The sequence below is a fragment of the Mchenga conophoros genome, linkage group LG5, assembly GCF_057382185.1.
Source record: "Mchenga conophoros isolate Kocher_MC1m ecotype Shallow Benthic linkage group LG5, M_conophoros_male_GT1.1, whole genome shotgun sequence".
NCBI classification, from domain to species: domain Eukaryota; kingdom Metazoa; phylum Chordata; class Actinopteri; order Cichliformes; family Cichlidae; genus Mchenga; species Mchenga conophoros.
Genome location: NC_140530.1, coordinates 40036734 through 40058048, shown reverse-complemented (window position 1 = coordinate 40058048; position 21315 = coordinate 40036734). Strand labels below are relative to the sequence as shown.

At 48.7% G+C, this 21315-nt stretch overlaps 1 protein-coding gene across 2 annotated transcripts in view; it reads right to left on the bottom strand.

Moving 5' to 3' along the window:
• grm7 (glutamate metabotropic receptor 7) overlaps nt 1-21315 on the bottom strand; it is a 148065-nt gene that overhangs the window by 40930 nt on the left and 85820 nt on the right. For both annotated transcript variants that reach the window (XM_085275345.1, XM_085275344.1), the window contains exons 3-5: nt 18211-18346; nt 17329-17483; nt 6449-6586 (exon numbers count right to left, since the gene is read on the bottom strand). In XM_085275345.1, the coding sequence (XP_085131471.1) occupies nt 6449-6586; nt 17329-17483; nt 18211-18346 (429 nt within the window). The remainder of the gene's footprint in view (nt 1-6448; nt 6587-17328; nt 17484-18210; nt 18347-21315) is intronic.

The window sequence follows — 21315 nt, the reverse complement described above, 5'->3', positions numbered from 1 at the left end:
TTTAGTAGTGTACGGTAAGAGATAGTGTAACAACAAAGTCTTATGAGGTAATGGCAGTCCAATGCTCCACAAAGTGACTGGAGCAGGCCAGTGAGTGCGTCAGAGAGTGAGTGTGTGTGTGTGACAGACAGATAAATGAGGAAAAACCTCCAAGATTAAATTTCCTCTTGATAAAAAAACCTCAATAATTCTTATATTTGCTGGAAAGTTATGAGGAGAAAAAATTATTCAATTTTTAGTAAAAAATTCATTTTTATGAAAGAGGAAAAATAGAGGACTGAGTTTTTTTACACAATAACTTCAGACTTTAATGTTTTTCTCGTGCTGTAATAAACTTTTGATTTATTTAATGTGGGACATAAAACGACTGCATGCAAGTTAAAAAGACAAAAGAGTCAACATGATTCATTACCAATGTGAATTATTAAAACTTCATTTTGTAATACAGCAAAAAACTTATGGACAATAAAAATGAAAAAAATAAATAAACACATTTTAAATGAGAGTAAAGAAACGAGATAAATAAAAATTTAAGTCGAATGTTTAATTCTACAACATGAAGGTAAAAAGTCAAAATGATCAGAACTTCGACTTTTGCTCTGAGATCAAATAATTAAAGCTGACGAGGAAATGATGGAAAACTTCATTTACAACAGATTCAGGTCTGCGTGGATCTGATGGGTGCAGACTATAACCTGGAGCACCGCCATGTTTGTCCTGGATTCCTGGAATCCCGCTCCGTAAATTTGACCTCTTAATCTCCAACAGCTGCCAAGATGAACAAATTAAACGGCACAAAGTATCCTCTCATGACTCATTTCCTCCCCGCCGACATCGAGGCCATAAACGCCGTCGGTGTGACAAACGTCTGACTGTAAAGTGAGGAAACCTGCTGCTGCGTGTGGCAGCAGGACGACCGGCATGAGCGCTAATCAGCTCCTGTGTGATGCTCTCATACAGTCTGTGGATGCTGATGGATGGATATCCAAGCATCAGCTGATAACTTTATTCTTTATTCTTTATTTATTTATTTGTCACATGTAGTTATAGCTAGTACAACATACAGTGAAATGTTTTTCCTGGCTAAAAAATACTCCCCCCGACTGTGAGAAACATACTAGAAAAACTTTTACCTAAACTGTAATGATTTAAAAAACTATAAAAATATACATATTTACATAAGTACAAATGTATATATAATACTAAGTATACATAATACTAAGTGCAATAATCCTTTGTCATCGTTGTATTTTTACTCAGTTGTATATAGTATTTGTATTCTATTTTTATCTTATTGTATATTTATTTTATTTTATTCTACTGTATATAGTATATTATTTTATTCTATTCTGTACAGTTGTGTACTGTATTTATTCTTATTGTATTCTAATTTTTGCCTCATAACTTTTGCACTGTCCACTTCCTGCTGTGACAAAACAAATTTCCCACGTGTGGGACTAATAAAGGTTATCTTATCTTATCTTATATAATATGATAAGATAAGATAAGGTTCAGGAAAGAAGAAAGTAAAGTGCGAATTATGTACTATGTGTGAGATTGTCCAGCATATTATCCGGTTTGCGTTTTTGGTTGAGGAGTCTCACTGTTTGTGGGTAGAAACTCCTCCTGAACCTTTCTGTTCTTGTTTTCAGGCTACAGAGGCATTTCCCTGACCTCAGCAGCCTGAACAGTTTATGGGCGGGATGGCTGGAGTCCCTAGTGATCCTGATGGCCCGGGATCTGCACCTTTCAGCGTAGATGTCCTGCAGTGCTGGTAGAGATGTTCCCATAGTGCGTTCAGCTGTGCGCACAACCCTCTGCAGGGCTTTCTGTTGCTGTACTGTGCAGTTCCCGTACCACACCATGATGTTGTTGCACAGGATGCTCTCAATGACACCAGTGTAGAATCTCCTCTGTATATTCTTGGAGATCTTAAACCTCTTTAGACGCCTCAGGTGATAGAGGCGCTGTCTGCCTTTACTAACAAGGAATTCCGTGTGTGTACTCCAAGTGAGGTCCTCGTTGATGTGGACACCGAGGTATTTGAAGTTGGAGACTCTCTCCACAGGGGTTCCATTGATCTGAATTGGGGTGTGAGTTTTCTCTCCTCTCTGTCTTCTAAAGTCGATCACCATCTCCTTTGTTTTGCTGATGTTCAAGGAGAGGTGATTTGCCTCACACCACTTTGCTAGTCCATCCACCTCACTCTGGTAGGCCGTCTCGTCGTTCCCAGAGATGAGTCCCACCACCACTGTGTCGTCAGCAAACTTCACAATGGAATTAGTGGGGTGTCTGGCCGTGCAGTCCGCGGTGTAAAGGGAGTAGAGAAGGGGGCTCAGTACACATCCCTGGGGAGCCCCTATGTTCAGTGAGAGTGTATGGGAGTACACATCCCCTATTCTCACTGACTGTGGCCTCGCGGTCAGGAAGCTATAAATCCACCTGCACAAAGATGTACTAAATCCCAGATCTTGGAGCTTACCCGAGAGGGTGTGGGGCACTATGGTGTTGAAAGCTGAGCTGTAATCTATGAACAGCATTCTCACATAATTTCCACATCCCTCATCTAGATGGCTCAGTGTGGTATGCAGGACCTGTGCTACAGCGTCTCCGGTAGATCTGTTTGTCCGATATGCAAACTGCAGTGAGTCGAAGTCAGGAGGGAGGAAGGAACTGATGAAGGGTTTCATGAGCCTCTCAAAACACTTCATCACTACAGATGTTAGGGCTACTGGGCGATAATCATTTAGGCTGGCTGGGCGAGTGTTCTTCGGGATCGGAACAATCACTGATGTTTTAAAGCAGGTGGGGACTACCTGCTGGGCCAGAGAGGCATTGAAGATGCTGGTGAAAACTGTGGTCAGCTGATCTGCACATACTCTTAGCACACGTCCCGGTATGCTATCTGGTCCCGCTGCCTTCCTGCAGTTTGTTGCCCTCAGAGTTTTCCTCACCTCATGCTCAGAGAGTATCAGTGGTGCTGGTTCAGCAGCGGGAGCGGGTGCAGAGCTCTGAATTGCCGCCACAGCAGGCACCTCGAAACGCGCAAAAAAAACATTGAGGTCATCAGCTAATTCCGGTTTCATACATCTTACAGTGCTGGGTTTAATTATTGCTCCGCCCTCTCGTCCAAATATGTACATAAGGTCAATTCACCACGGCATCGACCGAACACGCTCATGTCAACGCTTCAAAACTCTAAACTGAGCTGCTGCCTGACAGAAGCCCCACCCACATGCTCTCAATCCGGTTGTTCAGTGATGACGTGACGAATCCTACTTCCGGGCCTAAAGTAGTCTGCGTTTAATATGGCTTTTGTGTTGTTAACATAATTAATGTTATGTATTTTCTTCTATTTAATCTCAAAAAGCTCCTAAAACAGTCAGTGATCACTGTTGACCTCCCTCGGCTTTTATTACCGCTAATCATTTATTTAAGCTCAGTTTTTAAAACCTTAGGATGTAACTACAGCCCAGCCCATGCAGCAGTACATGAATGACTAACCTCGTATTGTGGATGGATTATCTCAGTTGTTCTCCTGGCTGAAGTTTGGTCCTTTTACAGCATCCTGCCATGCGATTACATTTGTTCCTGACCACCGACAACACTCACGTTAACTTTTATCGAGTGGAAAAAAAGTTAGCTTGTTTATATTATGCTAACATAGCTGTGTCGCTAGCTGTCACGTAGCACATCATTATATACCAGCTAGCCCAACTTCAGTAACCCTACAAACGTCACTGCTGTTTAGTTTTCTGTCTTCATTTATGTTGGAAGTGATAGCAGAGCTGTACGTTTGAATTTGTTTCCAAAACCCCGCAGTCAGGACATGCTATATTGTATTTAGATAGAAGCTAGCGAGCTAACTCCCTGCTAACTTCTAACTCCGTTAAATGTCATAAATTCCGTTTTCATGGATGCCTGGATGTTAAACTCAATTGTTACACCTGGTAGAGCAGAACGCTGATCATTTTATTAAAGATGAAAGACTTTAGACAGTTTTTCAACTCTCAGTAATGCCATAGTGATCGTTTGATATATGGACCTGCAGCGGAGTTTAGACCCAGACACGGCTAGTGACGTCAGACTGAACGACCGGATACCTGCAGTTTGGAGGAGCAGCCAAACTAAAGGTGGTGGAGCTAAAACAGCTCGTTTCAGACAGAGGAAGAAGTGAGGAGCTGCATCGGGGGTCAGTGTCACATAAAGAAGGATTATTTCCAGCTGTGAGTCATGCAAAGCTGCTCTGGACGAGAACTCACACACACACACACACACACACACACACACACACACAGACAGACTCACACACAGACAGACTCACACACACACACACAGACAGACACACACACGCAGACTCACACACACACACACACACACACAGACAGACACACACACACCAGCAGCTCGTCCTCTCTGACGTGGTCACATACAGGAAGTGACGCTCCCGTGTTGGTGTAGTGTTCCTGTCGGAGTCATGTGACAGGAGTGGACGGTCTCGGCCGGGAGGCGGTCCCCGCCTGCGAGCGGAGGTTCGGTTCTGGAGCTGATCCGAGCGCGTGTGACAGTCAGTGTGGTGGCGAGCAGCAGATTAAGTGAACGTTCGTCTGTGAGTGTTTGTGTAGTTCTTTAAATATCAGCCGAGCAGAGCAGGAAATGAAACAGGAACGCAACGAGGCGGAGAGGGGAAGAAAAGTAAGTCAGACAAGATAATGTGTTCTCCCGAGGCTGCGATCAATACGCCTAATAGAACGGGTTCATTAGCGTTCAGGGCCTGCTCGCACCATCATACCGGGTCACTGTCGGCGAGGCGTTATCGATCGTGGTCCAGAGCGGCTCCTGAGGTGCTGGTTAGCATTGCAGACGCAGCAAAGCTTCCCCAGAGAAAAGCTACGAGTCGATGAGCGACAGAGTTCATCAGATTAAGGAGTCCAATCACGGCACGGCCCAGTAGCGAGACACGCCCAGGCGGTTCCCGAGGTACGCAGCGTTAGCCTTGATGTCGGTAGGTCTCTTCACTCGTCTTACTCCTGCTTTCATCTACCGCATCGCCCCGGCTCTCTGATCTCTGCACACCTTTACCTTCATGTACGCCACAACCACGTCTCCACAGAGCGCCACGCCGATCCCTCACGCCGCCACCTCACCTGGGCCACAGTGAGCCCTACATACTGTTTACTTGAATTATCCAAATCTATGTGCTACATGTATATAGTGCCAGGTCCTCCTGCAGTCACCATCCATCCTTATTCCAACACCCTCACACGTATAAATGTGTGCGTGCACATGCTCCAAGCTTCATCAGACTACAGTGTGTTTGCACCAGGACCTGCACAGGTGTGAGAGGCTGTGCTGTAGCACTTTACTGCTGCGGTTCCCTCTGACGTCTGTGTTTAGACATGTAGACGGACCGTCGCTCTCAGAGTCGCGCAGGACGAGGGAAAGCGTTTTTAAACCTGCCGTTTCCTGAATGATCTGCAGGAGGAGCTGAAAGTGTCAGAGCTGGTTATGACGGAGCGGCGTGGGTCAGAGTGGCGGCTGTAGTCGTGACGGCTCGATGTGTTTGTTGTGTTTTCATTTCTGCGTCAAACACAGATTCGGCGAGACGTTTACCTGGATGTCAAGTTCATCACATCACATATGACCTTAAAAATCATCACAGATTAAAAGAAGCCGATTAAAGAAATCAAGCATGAGTGTCACAAACACACTGCTCAATGAAACACAACCAGTGGAACAAGAGCAGGAGGCTTACAGGTCTGACCACAGAACCAGACTCAGCAGCATTCCGGTGCCCCGTACGCCGTGGGAACGCTGTGGGAACGCCGGCTTTAACGTTCCAAAACAAGCATGACCTAACCTTCCAGAGATTGCCAGCTACGAAATAACCACCTACTGACCAATCAGATCTGTGGAAAATAACACAAACCCAGGAACGTTCGCTATCTGTCCCGTGAATGACTCGGATACTCTGACGATCTGCTGCGTGAGGCTGATTCTCCAGCTTTACCTCGAAGCTCTCACCATCAGCCAGCGCTCTGCTTCAGTTCTTCCACCCAAAGCCGGAACGCAAAACGAGGAGTAACTCTCAGATCTGCTTCATTAGTCGTGCTTTCTGTTCTAAAATCAGACACGTGGTGGGATCAACCCCACGTGGGAGCTTTGTAAAACGAGTGGGCGAGTCTCCGAACCCTCCCGAGACATTTTCACAACAATTGTACACGGCGTTAGAAATAAAAATCAGCGGGTAGCTAAACCCAGCATCTGTGACCGTGCGGTGACGGATGAGGGTCCAGACCTGCTGTCGCACAGAAGAAGTGAAAATGGAGCCTCCAACAAACAAACGAGTAATGGAGACTCGCTGCTCTCCACCTGTCCCGGGTGGGCGTGGCTTCCTTTATTCTGTATCCACACACACCTGCAGTAAACAAATGGCGCCAGCGCTCACCTGTGCACTTCCTGCTGCTCTCGTCCTTCTTGGAGGAGCTCATCAGTTTGCAGTTGAAGTTCTCCTCCCAGTACTCGGCAAACCACACGTTCCTCCTGTTGTTCTCCAGAGTCCGCGAAGTGAAGTAGGCATCGAACCCTGAAAGACATCCGGCAGCAGGTCGGAAAACAAAACAGAGGTTGATTCATTAGGCGGCGACAGCCCGGAGCACTCGAGCACGAAGACTCAAAGCAAACAGGACGTGTTTCCTAATGTATGTGAGTGTTTATCTGCTCATCTGTGCTGCATTTTAATCAGGCCTTTATGTAATCCATCTAAAGTGCTGTCAGAGGGGAGTTCTTCAGGAAACACTTCATTCTGCTGCTGTCGAAGAAAACAACAGGAACAACTCGACAGCTCAGGATGGAGCTAATGTAGATAAAGAACGTACCTGTCAAAGATTCTTTCCACAACTTCCTGCCAGTTTAAAGAGCTCACAACGTTGTGTAACGCTGCCCGAACACACGCCAAGACCGCAGCAACAACAAAACCCTCACATATGGTAATAACATTCCTGGCAGGAAAGGGAATTCCACCGGGATGAATAGAAACGGAGCTGCGGATCACCAGAAATAGCTCCAACCGTGTAACCTTTGCACAAATCACAAAGGCCCCGAGAGCCGAGGAGGGTGGTGCGTAGGTTTCTAATCGCATAAGCAAATTAAGAGATTATCACTGAAAAACAAGAAACGGGTCAAAAACAGAATTTTATTCATATACTGACAAAATAATCCGAATAACAACCACCTGACATCACAACAGGTGCTGTGACAGGAAGCTGGCAGCACGTTTATCATCCATGCGTGCGACCTGTTCGTGCATCTGCTGCTGGAATTCTTCCGATGAGAGCGCGCCACAACAACACACAACAACACAACGTGGGCAGGCGCGGAGTGCACTCCACGCTCCTGGAGGCTGAGAGGGCGTGGCACTGACCACGTGCACCGAAGGCGGCGACATGTCGCTAACCATCGCTAGCCGTGAGCCAAGCGGAGGAGAAACGGGATAACGCATACACAGGCACCTTCAAAGTAAAAGCTGTTCATCGATGCTTCAACAATGCATTTCAAAAGGTGCAACACTTACTTTGAAGGCAAAGCTTTTTTTAGCACCCGTGTTTTTAGTTCCTCGACTGAGTGAACAGCTGCTGCGTGTTTGCAGACAAGCTGGCGTTTCCTGTGACGCATGCATGCTAACACTAAGATATGCAACGGGGTAAAACGTCTGCAGACCAGTGGAGTCAGATTTCATTCGTCTCTCTGCTGGTGGCTTTGTCTCCACCGCTCACAGCCCGACAATCACCGGAAACTGAGTCATAAGGAGACGAGTCCTTTATCTAAAGAAGTGCACTTAATCATCTCCTGCTTCCCATAAGAGCCGCCTTCACTCCGCGCTCGCCGTCCGTCACCCATACCGCTCAGACGTCCTTGGCAGGTGACGCATTCATTGTAATAATTCCTGACAGCCTGGGATTAGGGTCGTGACCTCTGCAGGTCTGTGAGGCCATCCTGACACAATCAGAATCAGACTTACACATTAGTCATTACAAAGATGTATTTGAAATAATATTAAAATGAAAACATTAAACATAAATATATAAAACATAAGTATTTACAGAGGCTTACAGTGGAAGAGCCTCAGGGAGGAGGAGAAACATTGTTTCTGCTGCTGCCTCGTCAGAAAACTACTGACTGCTAGAATGAAGGGCTTTGGCTGGACCCGCCCCTTTGACCTAGGTCAGAGCATCACGTCACCAGGCTCCTGATTGGTTGTTGTGGTGTGACTTGGTGCTGGGAGTTCAGATTTTTCCAACTCGAGCGGTAGACGCGATAAGCGCAAATGCACAAAATGCAACACAAAAACTACAGCGCGTATTTTACTTCGCGCTTCAAACGTGTCAGTCGCGCTACTTGGTCGCGCGGATCAGGCAGAAAAGCGTTTTCGCGACGCAGATCTGCTTCTGAGGTTTCGCTTCGTCGCGCTCCTCCATTGACATGTAAACCTGACGCTCTGGTCGCGTTCGGTGTGAATGCACCGTGACACTGTATCTGCGCCATACCGTCCCCATGCCTGCTCGTTTCTGCATGACTGCAGCAGTTCGTGGTTTCACACATCATGTGACTGTTTCGGCAGATAACGAAAGTAAACACACCTGAGCCAGGTGATCGGAGCTCGGCTCTCTGGGATCAGTTGTACGTTTTGGTTTCATATTTTTGGCCACTAGGGGTCGCCGAACACGAGCGTGCCTGCACAGAGCGTCCAGGAAAGCGAGTTTTTCTCCCGTGGGCCTGGATGTGGACGCGCTCTCTGCAGCTCTGCAGACGTCCAGCATCAGTCAGTGAAATCACTTGAAGTCCTGCGTCTGCACACTGTGACGGATGGAGGATTTTCTCCTCGCTGCGACTGAAGCTTTGAGCCTGGAAGCTCAAAGTAGGACAGCCGTGATGGCGACTCTCAGGGTATCTGACTGACAGGCACTTGGAGTCTCTGCGAGCTGCAGAGGGACAGCTGTGCCGTCTATTATTAGAAGTCTGCTTTTCCATTGTTGAAACGATGAATAATGAATGTAAACAGAAAGGATTCAGAAGTTTGTGCTTCAAATAAGAAACTGAGAAGCAAAACAGGAAATGAGGAGATGCTGGAGGCGGGATTTACTGGTGAGAGGAGAGATGTTAACAGAAGCTGCCTGAGAATTCGCCTGATTTTGCTTCAGTCCGTCAGTCTGACAGCAGCACCGCTGTGTCGGACACACGGGGAGACGCTTCAGAGATTTGTTGTTGTTGCTCTTGTTCAGATTTTCTGGGTCACAGACTTCACTGACAGCTCGATGTACGGCGTGTCCGGCCGCGTGACGCGTCATCCCACCGATTTACAGTCGCTGGCGTGACTGAGTCACGCTGCTTTTTCCTTTTTTATGGCTCGTTTTGTTTTTGACATCGAAAAAAAGCAGCACTCAGACCCTCAAACACACGTCGCTGTAACAGAGACGCTGATGCGGCGCTTATGAAATCAAGGAAAAATCAGATAAATGCTCCCTCAAACGCATCATTAGACTCAGACTTTCTCCCTCGCCACGTCTGCCTCGTGTGCTCGGCAGGTCGGGCAGATGTTTTCTGGGAGTTTGTTTCTGGAAACCGGAAAGAGCGAGGAGTGCAGCGAGCGGCTAACACATGCACATTTATGCCATATTTTAACATCAGTTTGCTCAGCAGTTCTCCAGCACGGGCCTGAGAGCGGGTTAATGAGCAGCCTGTATGCATGCTGCAGGCGGTGGTCTCCACACACCAGGGGGCGCTGCTGCACACAGGGGTCCGGCTGAAGCTCATTTAAATGTATGAGAAACTGCAGGAGCTCATTTGTGCCGCGCACTCGGTAAACAGCTCCAGGTCAGCGTTTCTTTCCTGAGTTTTGGACTTTTTGGATAATTTTATCAAACGATGTGAAGCAGCCTGCAGCAGACACGCGGGCGTTTGTTACCCGACCTGGACGTCTTCTCCTGGTACGACCGAGTCACGTTCTGGCTAAAGGCACCTGTGCAGGTAAAGCAGCAGCAAAACTCTCGGATCTGAAAAACCAAGCTCCAAAACCTGCAGCTCACCTAAAAGGTGAGTCAGGTGAGACTTCCTGAGCCCTAGTGGACATTAGAGGAACTGCAGCTTTGGTGTTTCAGCGCTGCTTCGTGTTTAAACGAGACGCTCAACTACGCCGCTTATAACGGGATCACTGTTGCTGACAGTCCTGCGCTGCTGCGCTTCCTCTCAGGCGTCACGTAGCAACAGCACATGCAGGAGAGCCAGGAGGGAGTCTGACTCGCTGCTGCGGAGCCATCGATTGGACAACATCGAGCCGGACTGTGTCCACTGCACACGCTCACTCTCTGCCACACAAATAAAACAGCTTTTTAACCACGCCCTCTGACTCCTCCAGTGCGCTCACCTGCCACGAGGCACAAGGATCAGCAGGAACCCCGTCGGCCTGAACACTTCGGTGTGTCACACCTGTCCTCTCGTAGGTAAAACCACACGAGGCGGCCATCAGCGTGTGCGTGCGGCTCAGACGGTGTCACTCCAGGAGGCGGAGCCTGCTGCTGATCTCGGACCATGGACAGGTGCATCTTTGTATTCTGGATGTTACTTAGTCAGCAGGCTGGTTCCTGCCATTTTTTATCTACAGTCTGTGGTCATTTGGATCAGTTTCCATGAATATTGAACGTCACGCACTCGCCGTGTGTGAACTGCAGTCTGTGTTTTCTGCTGCCCTTCCTCTTTAACCCGTCCAGCTTCCTTTCTTCCTCACACACTGATGGATGCCGACGCCGCTTTATGAAAATTTTCCGAGCATGTATTTCTTGTGCAGGAGCAAAGACGTGAACGCTTTAACCCTCGACATCCGGCCAGGAGGTCTGAACTGAGAGGCTTCTGTCATACTCCAGGCAGGCGGTCTGTGGACACCCGGTCGGAACAACCCAGAAACTATCGTAACGGCCATCGAACCGCGTCCTTGTTACATGCTGAGGAGCTTCACTGGGTACAGCGAGGTCACGAAACGTCGTCTTTATGGGGAAAGTTCAGACTGAAACTAAAGAAGCTGATCAGGTGTGAAAAGAAACGAGGGCTGAGACACAGGAAGACAAAGCTACGGAGAAGTCAATCAAAGAGCAAGAGAGGACGAACTCAAACAGAACTCCACACAGGAAGTAACCTTCAAAATAAAACAGGGACATAAAAGCAAAGCAGAAACCAATACAGACTAACACTGACTTCATAATTAAGTAGAGATGACATTTGAAATTATTTGCTTTTAACCTCAAATACGCAGATTTTGGAGTTTGGATCAAGGCCTGAAAAGAGAACCAAAACCTGACGCATGAAGAAAGAAAAAGATCAGAAAACTCAGAGAAGTCTCTGCAGCGGAGCCACGACGCTGCAAGGAAACCAGGTCCTGTGGGGGAGTTAGACACGTGTCAGGATTCAACGGCATCTAACAGGAGGGAAGACGGATGCTGGGAAACAAGCCAGACCCCCCAAACGATGAAGGCCGAAGGACCTGAGACAATAACTACAAACACAGCAGTTAATGGCGCCTGTCAGACGCTGCTGAGGGCAGCACAATAACACCGCAAGACGCAAAACCAGAGAAAAACAATCACACAGCTAACTTCACAATAAAACAGGAAGTGAAGCCAGAGGGAAGAAACTCTGAGACGATAAAGGGATGCAGAGAAGTAAAAATCCATAAATCCATATTCAGAAAAACACACAGAACAGGAAGTTCCAACCCCGCCTCTGAGCCCAGGCTCACTGACCAATCAGGAGCTGGGATTCTGACGCTGTGTCCTCCGGGCTCGCTGTCAGCTCACAAAATTCTCTCAGCTGAAACATCTTCGTCTTTGTGTGTCTGGTTAAACGACGTCAGCGTGTGGTATTTGTAGTATTTGGTGCTCCGCAGAGGCTCGGTGCTGATGCGCACGCCTCCCTGCAGCAGCGTGCATTTCTTCTCTGGGCTCAGTCTTCTGTAATCTCACACGAACAACAACAAGTGTGCTGTTAGTGCACAAAATCATCCAGAAAGCACAAAGAAGACAAACAAGCCGAGGCCACGTGGGGCCACAGCTCCCTCTGCAGCCAAGCTCCAGCTCTAATGGCCTAAATGAAAACAGGGTGCCAGCGGCTTGAGTCGCAGCCAAAACCGCTGCCGGGGCAACAGAGAAATGACAATTAGCGCCCTTACTTAGCCGCGCCTCGAGTGGGAAAAACAATTGGAAAAAGTAGTTTAATGCCCTTATTTAAGATAAGACTAATCCTTAATGTGAAAGGAAAGCAGCGGCGTGAGAGGTGGAGGGCAGAGCACACGGCACAACCAGACTGACTGCAGGCGTCAGTGGAGCTGCTTTCAACAACAAGAGGCTCCATCCACCAAATCCTCCATGAAGCAGGTGGATTTGTGGGTTGGGACAATTACAGCCTGACTGCGAGACACGGCCTGGTTTCCACATCCTCGGTGGGAAGCTGCTGACCGCTGCTCCAGTGTTTCCCATCAGATCCAGTAAAACAAAGTAGCAGCTGAACTGACTTTCATTTCAGTGTTGGTGGGACGAAATCATGATGAGCAGCATCCAGACGAGCATTTGCAATAATGCATGTCTTAGCACATGCATATCCATGTGCAACACAGATAATAACGTTCATTCAAAAGGTGGATATTTTCTCTAAATACAGCAGGCGGGTGGTGTGGTGGGTGGAGAGACTGGAGACGAACGTTGGTGTGAAGCAGGAGAAAGGATGCTTAGCCTGATCAGTGTCAGCGGCTAAACGTCTCCTCCTCCCATCTCTTTGCCGTTTGTCAGATTAGTGTTTCGTCTGCGAGCAAAGCCGCAGGAATGGGCTGTGACGGGCTGCCACAGAGCATCCCGCTGACTGAGGAGTCCAGGAAACAGACACGGAGGCAGCGCAGCCACAGACTCGGCCTGCAGTGGGACCAGTCCCTGCAGAGTCAGGCTGTGCTGTCCTGGGCTCAACCCACTCACATTATAGTTCCTGCTTAATCTCAACAGCGTGCAGTGCAGTCATATGGATATAATAACTTTTAGCATGCACATGAGTTATTTCTGTAGGAACAGAGGAGCTCTTGTCAGTGCTGGTGATGCTGTGGTCGGGTTCTCAGTTGTTGCACGTTTCTGCTGCACCGTCTTTGTTTTTTTGCAGCTTTTGCACACTTGCACACGTCCTGTGTTATTGTCTGTCATAGCACCGCGGGCTCGCTTCACTGTGTACTGTACCACTGGCTTGACTTGATTTTTCTGGATGTTTGATATCTTCCCAGAAAACGAGATCTTGGATAGAAGAGTGAGTTTGCTTCTGAGGGAGGCTGGCCTCTCCTTTAGAGAGGGCGAGAGGTGCTCAGAGAAGAGCTGCTGCTCCTCCACATCAAAGGGAGGCTGTGAAGGTGTTTCAGGCGTCTGATTAGGACCTCTAATAATGAGGCGTCCCAGGTATCTCTAAAATAAGATCGCCGTCTCTAAACACTAAAAACCATGATGACCCTCGGAGACTAAAATCTGTTGTAAAGTGCATCGTCACAGCTCTTTTACTTCGTGTTCTGTGTTAGTTACTTCATCTTTGCAGTATCGATTGATCAAATATTACACCTGCCTCTGTTTTCAATTCAATTTTATTTATATAGCGCCAAATCACAACAAAAGCGCCATTTGTGTGGCGCTCGCAGTTATTTCCTGCGTTTGGCGGTGTGAGGGAGGACATCCGTCTTGGCGGATGCTGATCATGTTTTAAACATGGAGTCAGATTAAAATCCGCATCCTCCCATCTCTGGTGCACACATGGGCACGCTGGAGCCGGCAGCTCTTCAAACAAAGAGGCTGGAGCTGGAGAGCAGTGGGAGGGTGGAGGAGGTGGAGGAGTTGGAGGGAGGCTCCTCGCTGCTTCATTTCCTCTCTTGCAGTTAGACCTCTGTCTCCTGGACTGCACAGAGCTGCTTCATGCCTCCTCGGTTCAGTGACTCCCTGAAGCCTCCGTTTCCTGTCCGTGACTCCGCCTCCCTGCTGAGATCCAGACATCCAAGTGACGGTCTGGTGGCAAACAGGCCCAATTGTCAGTTCACAGCAATAAGAACTGAACTTTACCTGTTCAGGTGGGAAACACTGAATGCGTCACCTGCAGGTTTTTGCAGACTCGGCGGCTTGGCCAGTTTTCCAGTGTGACATTAAAAGGCTCAGATTTGTGGATTAGAAGCTGTAACTGAGTTTGGGAAGTGGATCCATCCCGGCTGGAGACTGCAGACTCAGCAGGCATCTTCTGTCACGGGGAAACTTCACAGCCTGCAGCTTAATTCTACCCCATCTTCAACTTTCTCTTCTGCTTCGCCTTTGTTCCCGACGTGTTTTCACTAAAACCTTTTCTTCTCCACACCCCCCCTCTGTCTCGCTTCCTCTCTTGGGTTCAGTCTCAGCAATTATCGGGCACAGTAAGCAGGGCTGCGTTCAGGCTCGCAGCGCCACGTTTCACATGAAAATAGCTGGATTTATTTTCTCAGACCTGAAAAGACAATAAATCAAAGCCAAGCTGACCTCCTCCGTCCGGGATCCGAAACACAGACTTGGCTGCAGATTTGAAATGAGGTCTTGATTTATTCATAATCAGCCTCAGTGTCTTTAACATGTATGCGATATCAGCCGGTGTGACAGGGAAGGCCGCAGAGGGAGAGCGTGCGCAGCGAAGCGATGTCTGCATAAATGAGGACGGCTCCTGTCACTGCACACATTTGTCTGGACAAGTCTATAAGTCGGACAGAGGCCTGCGTTAAAATCAGACGTAACCTATCAGAGCGCAGAAACAGGAACAAGCACGCCGCTACTTAAATGTTTCAGTCGCTCACAGACGGCAGGAAACCGTGTTTGTTCCACCTGGATGAGCCGAGGACAGACGGGCAGCGACGCCATGATCTACACGTCTGTGCAGCTGGACCTGAAGCAGCATCAACGCGTCCAACTGAGACGCCCAGACCTCCCTCTCCTCAGCACCTCCTGCATCTCCCTGCAGCCGTCTCCTTCAATGCAGAGGAGCAGCATCTACTCTAAACTCCCCCTGAGTGACGGCGCTCCTCACACTGAGGCGTTATTCACGGGCCGCAGGTGAGGGCAGGCGTGCCGATCAGTAAGTCGACGCTCACCAGTGTGCAGGTGGGATCAGATGACCCCATCTGTTCCCGACCCTCAGACACGTGGACTCTTCCACTTGAGGCAGAAACTCATCGGTGACCCAGAAACCAGCCTTTTCCAGCCGAGAGCCGCCGCCGCCTCAGCCGATTCCCACTCAGCTGCGAGCCAGCCACGAGTTGGAGGTCAGCGCTCGATGAAACCAGGATTGAATCATCCGCAAAAAACAAAGACAAGAGGTCAGTGAAGCGTGCGCCCTCTGCCGCCTGGCTGCTCCGAGAGCTCTGCACCTCAACGCCCTGCCGGGACCTTAGTGCCCGACTTACTGTCTGCCAGCGCGAGCCCTCACAAAAGCACCGATTCTGACGGAGCCCCGGATAACCCGGAGAGGGTGAACACGTCACCGTCCATCCATGCACGCTGGCCTGCATGCCTCCGTTTGGAGTTAATGTCGCAGTATAACAATGAAGCCAGCTCTGAGACCTGTAGAAGGACTTTGAGAGTCATAATCTCCGGAGTTTGAGTATTGTTGGTGAGGCTGAGTCATCCTCAGAGCTCAGCCTGAACACACAGGCTCAGCGGGTGATGTAAACGCTGCTCTCAGAGCACACTTCACAGGCAGCCGCTGATGAGGTTTGTGCAGAAGGTTAATCTGGCTGTGACTCTCATCATAAAGCTAAATTTCTCCCCATCACCCCATCTCTTCCTGCTCCTCGCGGCGTGCCCTCTGGTGTAATAGGTCTGATGCCCTTAAACCTGACTCACCCCGCCCCTCGTTACGCTGCAGTGCTCTCTGCGAGTGCCTTTATGCTCAGAAAACCCCCATTTCCATAAATCAGTCATCAGAGCGCAGAATTTATGAGCGCAGCACCTCCCGTCAGATCCGAGGTGACAGCCCGAGTCTGCCCGGCTCGTGTTTGGCAGCAGAAAAAAGGTCAGAGCGACGTTACGCGAGCAGGAACGCTGCTTCCGTTCGCCTCCTGACAGAAGTATTAGTGCAGCGAGAACAAAAGAACAAAGAGCTCAGGCTTTATTTGAAGTCAGAGCGTTGAAGTGGCACAACAACCCGCCGCCGTATATCCCCGTCACCATCTGTGTTTGACACGACAGCCGCGCTCGCCGCCGTCTGTAGTTACGACGCGCGCTGTAATCTAAACGCCGTCATCAGCGCCGATGAGGAGGTCGGCCGCGGTCTCGTTACGTTTCCTCTGATCTGCGGTTTCAGCGTCGTTACGATGGCGGCGCTTCTCTGCGTGTCACACCTCTGAAGAGAGTTCAGAAAAACACTCTGACACAAAGGAAGAGGTCGGGATTTTCAAAATAAGTTCGCTTTGTGACCTGCGAGTCACAGAAACACAAACATGTTTTAGTTTTGACTCAGTGACACTAATTATATCTCAAACAAACCGTCTGCTTAAAGGTTTCATTCAGCTTTAATTAATCAAACTGTGGAGAGTAAAAGCAAACGTGTCCTTGGATAAGCTGTTTAAGGTTAACTGTGAGCGGCGTGTCCGTGTACATCAAACCTGAGACTTTTTATTAGCGTCTCAAACTGACAGAATAAAACAATTCAAACTGCGACAGAGTAACTACAGCCAGCCTCAGCCGACTCCTGCAGACGGCGACTTTATTGGGCTTAAAAAAGATCATCACTGTGACATCAGAGGAAATACAGGAAGTGAAATCATTTTTATGCCAACACAACACATTTGAAACTTTCTATAAATTCAAAAGCATGAACGTCTTTGGACTGCAGCTCTGCATCAACACGTTTGTCGTCATGTCTTTAAAATCATTACAGAGAACGTTTTCACGACTTTCAGGCCGCAGTGAAACTTTATTCGTCTGACAGGAAGTAAGAGCAGCAGAGGTCTTTAGTAAAGCTCTCCGTGCTGATAGAAGCAGAATAATGACGACAAAATAATAATCATCAAAAGAGTCCTGAGCGATCTGGTGTCACTGCAAACCCAGTGAGACTGCGAGCGTTCCCGACGCGATTGAGTTTTCTGAAGTTCTGCTTATTCAGGCAGACGTGGAGGAAAAAGAGCGAGCGGCGAGGACAGAAAACCACGTTCTCCTTTCCTTCATGTAGCAGCGAGCTGATGAACTTTACACTCACATATTCTCATAAAGACGAGCAACGTGAAACCATAAGCGGCGACGGACTTACCGCTGATGGTGGCCCTCTTCGGCAGGATAGTGATGGCTCCCACCGCGGCGTCCTCCAGGTGCTGGATGGGACTGTTTTTGGCGCCCCAGCTGTCGGAGCCGATCCACAGGAAATGACCCACTTGGTCCGCTCGCTTACTGGCGTTCAGGATGCCCCTGCGTGAGAAAGCAGTCACAGACCCCACCCACACTTTAGCTTCCACATCAGTTTACCTGTCCTGGAGCAACAGGGTCACTAAAGAGCCTAACCTGTCGTTACCCACCAACCTGCTGCACCTACAGGACCTTATCTGATTAGTTCAGGCTTTCCTAAAGATGCTGAAGACTACGAGCTCCATCTGAGCAACTGATCAACGGAGACGCTGAGTCAGAGGTGGAGAGTGAGTGAAGAAGACTGTGGAAACGCAGGGGAACAGAAGTCTGCAGACACCAGAGTGTCTGACTGATGTCGAGTTTTCCTCAGCCTGATCTTAACCTCAGTATTTTATGGTGGGTACTCATGAACACGGCTCACGTCACGGGGCGGCAGTCTAATCTCCCGCCAGCTCATCGAGGAACACTGAGGCGTTCCCAAACCAGCCGAGAGATGTAACCTCTCCAGCGTGTCCCGGGTCAGCTGCAGGAGCTCCTCCCTCAGGGTCGTGCTCATTATCCCAAACATTTTTACTTCCTCTCAGTGGATGGAGGGTACGGCTGGAAGAGTCCTGATGTGCTGAGCATCCAATAAAAATCCATCTGAATACATTAAATATAGCAAAGGAAAAAGGTAGCATTGTGTTTGCTGGCACTAACACAGTCCTGACGTTTTCTCTCATCCTGAGCTGAAGACGACGATTCAGGTCACGTATTTAACTTTTGCACGTTACCTCAGCAGGGTTATTACCTGATGTCTTCATCGGAGGCGAACAGGATGACCGCCCTGGCGTACCGAGTGTCCAGCAGCTGGCGGATGATTTTATCGAAGTCGGAGGGTTTGTGGTCGTGAGGGATCTTCAGGGACTGAGCGATACAGATTCCACCTGAGCAGACAAAACAAAGGGCACAATTAACTCAGAGTCATCAGCTTCCTGAACTGCAGCAGCCTTAAAAAGTATAATTTATCCGTTTTATCGGCAATGGCTTTAACCTTTGAGAAACAGCGTTATTAGAGGTTTGGCCCCGAGCTCGTCCTAAAGGTTAAAGTCTGAGAGGACGAAAGTGCAGAAGAAGAAGGAGGACTCTGCTCTCCTGACATTTCACGAAACCGCCGACATCTCCGCGCACAGTCGCCTTAACAGTGTCAGAGCTGCAGGCTGCCTTCAATAAATGTCACTGACAGAGAAACGCTCAGCCGGAGCTCTTCTTCTCCTCGCCACGCCGTCAGGAAAGCTTCAGATCTTACGTTTGTTCCACCGTTTCAGCTCACCCGAGCGACCGAGCAGCGAACCATGAAACAAATGACAGTCGCTCATTAGCAGCATTTCATCAGCTGAGACGAGACGCAGGTGTTCAGTACTGATGTGATCTCAGAGGTAAATAAATCACGGATGACCTCGTCACTGTGACCACCAGCAGTCATCAATAATCAGCTTTAGCAGCTTTGTAAGATAAAATGTGACACGTTCACCACACTGGCAATGATTTCACATTAAACAATGAAAACATATTTACTTTCCCTTCAGTAGTTTGTCTGAGTCTGATGTTAGTTATAGTCACATTCAGGGACCTCACACCTGCATTTTCTTTGACAGCCACCAGGGGGCGATACCTGCCGTTGACAAAGCTTTCTGGTCCTATAGAAGTCTTTGGGAGACTTCCTGTTTGTAGGCGCAGGTGATTTCAGGTCGTACGCAATTCAATTCAATAAAATTTTATTCATACAGCACCAAATCACAATAACAGTCGCCTCAAGGTGCTTTATATTTAGGGCTGGGTGTCGTCACTGATTTCTAGAATCGATTCAATTCCGATTCACAAAGTCCTGAATCTATTCGATTTAATTCAATTCAATTCGATTTGAATCTGGGAAATTTTGCCTCAGACAGCCAGAAATATTATAATTCAGATCAGTACATTTACATATTTTTGTATCTATAAAAAGGAAGCTGACACAAGACTTTATCACAGGTGTGAGCGTCACAGCAGATGCCTTTGTGTCAAAGTAGCTGAAGATAAAACAGAAACACATGAAGGTTTTCCTGTTCTGGGATTTTATAAAAATATTCTGCAGTACATCAAAAACAAAAGAAAACCATTAATCAACACATGAACATTACCTCTGAAGTTACAGCGGTTTTATTAGAGACACAGCGTTTTGCATTTTGCATAATTTTAAAAAGTTTAAATTTGTTCAGTATTGAACGGCAGAAATTAGGTTTTCGTTTCGGAAGAATGTAAAAGGGAAAAAAACAGCGGCCGACAGCCTGTAAACAACAGTAGACTGGTGCGTAACAAGCAAGCGAATAATGAAGAAAGGGAAACTGTTCTTGAAGTACAGAGAGAGAGAGAGAGAGAGGGAGAGAGAGGGGGGGAGAGAGGGGGAGAGAGAGAGGGAGGGAGAGAGAGAGAGAGAGAGGGGGGGAGAGAGAGAGGGGGGGAGAGAGAGAGAGAGAGAGGAAGAGAGGGAGGGGGGGAGAGAGAGAGAGAGAGAGAGAGAGAGGGAGGGGGGGAGAGAGAGAGGGAGGGAGAGAGAGAGGGAGGGGGGGAGAGAGAGAGGGAGGGAGAGAGAGAGAGAGGGAGGGAGGGAGAGAGAGAGAGAGAGAGAGAGAGAGGGGGGGAGAGAGGGGGAGAGAGAGAGAGGGGGGGGAGAGAGAGAGGGAGGGAGAGAGGGAGAGAGGGGGGAGAGAGAGAGAGAGAGAGAGGGAGGGAGAGAGAGAGAGAGAGAGGGGGGGAGAGAGAGAGGGGGGGAGAGAGAGAGAGAGAGAGGAAGAGAGGGAGGGGGGGAGAGAGAGAGAGAGAGAGAGAGAGAGGGAGGGGGGGAGAGAGAGAGGGAGGGAGAGAGAGAGGGAGGGGGGGAGAGAGAGAGGGAGGGAGAGAGAGAGAGAGGGAGGGAGGGAGAGAGAGAGAGAGAGAGAGAGAGAGGGAGGGGGGGAGAGAGAGAGGGAGGGAGAGAGAGAGAGGGGGGAGAGAGAGAGGGGGGGGAGAGAGAGAGGGAGGGAGAGAGAGAGAGAGAGAGAGAGGGGGGGGAGAGAGAGAGAGGGAGGGAGAGAGAGAGAGGGAGGGAGAGAGAGAGAGGGGGGGGGAGAGAGAGAGAGGGAGGGAGAGAGCGAGAGAGAGGGAGAGAGAGAGAGAGGGGGGGGGGAGAGAGAGAGCTGTGCATCCTGGTGGAAGCAAAACAGTAAAAGTCAGAGTGAATTCATGACGATGTTTATGTGAAGCGTAGTTTGGATCTTCTTTTGCTGCTGGTTCGGTCAATATTGTTTGGAGAGAGATCAAACTAACAGCTTTAGAATCAGCGCATAAAGGGCGTGAACACAAAGCTCGACCCGCTGACAGATCAGAATCAGCGAGCTGTCGGCTTTCAGCCCCGACCGTGAGAAAGGCGACATCTCACTGATTCTGATCCGCGGGTCGCGCTGTGTGTTTAAGTCTTTGTGCAGAAGCCGTGTTCCTGCTCTCATTTACTGTCTTAGCTGTTTGGTGGTTCTTGAAAATTTGTGAGGTTTCACCAGAGATTCTGGCATTTCGGGCAAAATAAATTTATATTAAAAAAATCGATTCAGGATTTTAATGAATCGATTTTACGTTATCCAAGCCAGAATCGATTTTAATCGATGAATCAATTATAAAAACCCACCCCTATTTATATTGTTAGGTCGACCTGCAATAATACACACAGAGAAAAACCCAACAATCATATGAGCCCCTATGAGCAGCACTTTGGCGACAGTGGGAAGGAAAAACTCCCTTTTAACAGGAAGAAACCTCCGACTGAACCAGGCTCAGGGAGGGGCGGGGCCATCTGCTGTGATTGGTTGGGTTAGGATAGACATGCTGAATGAAACATTTT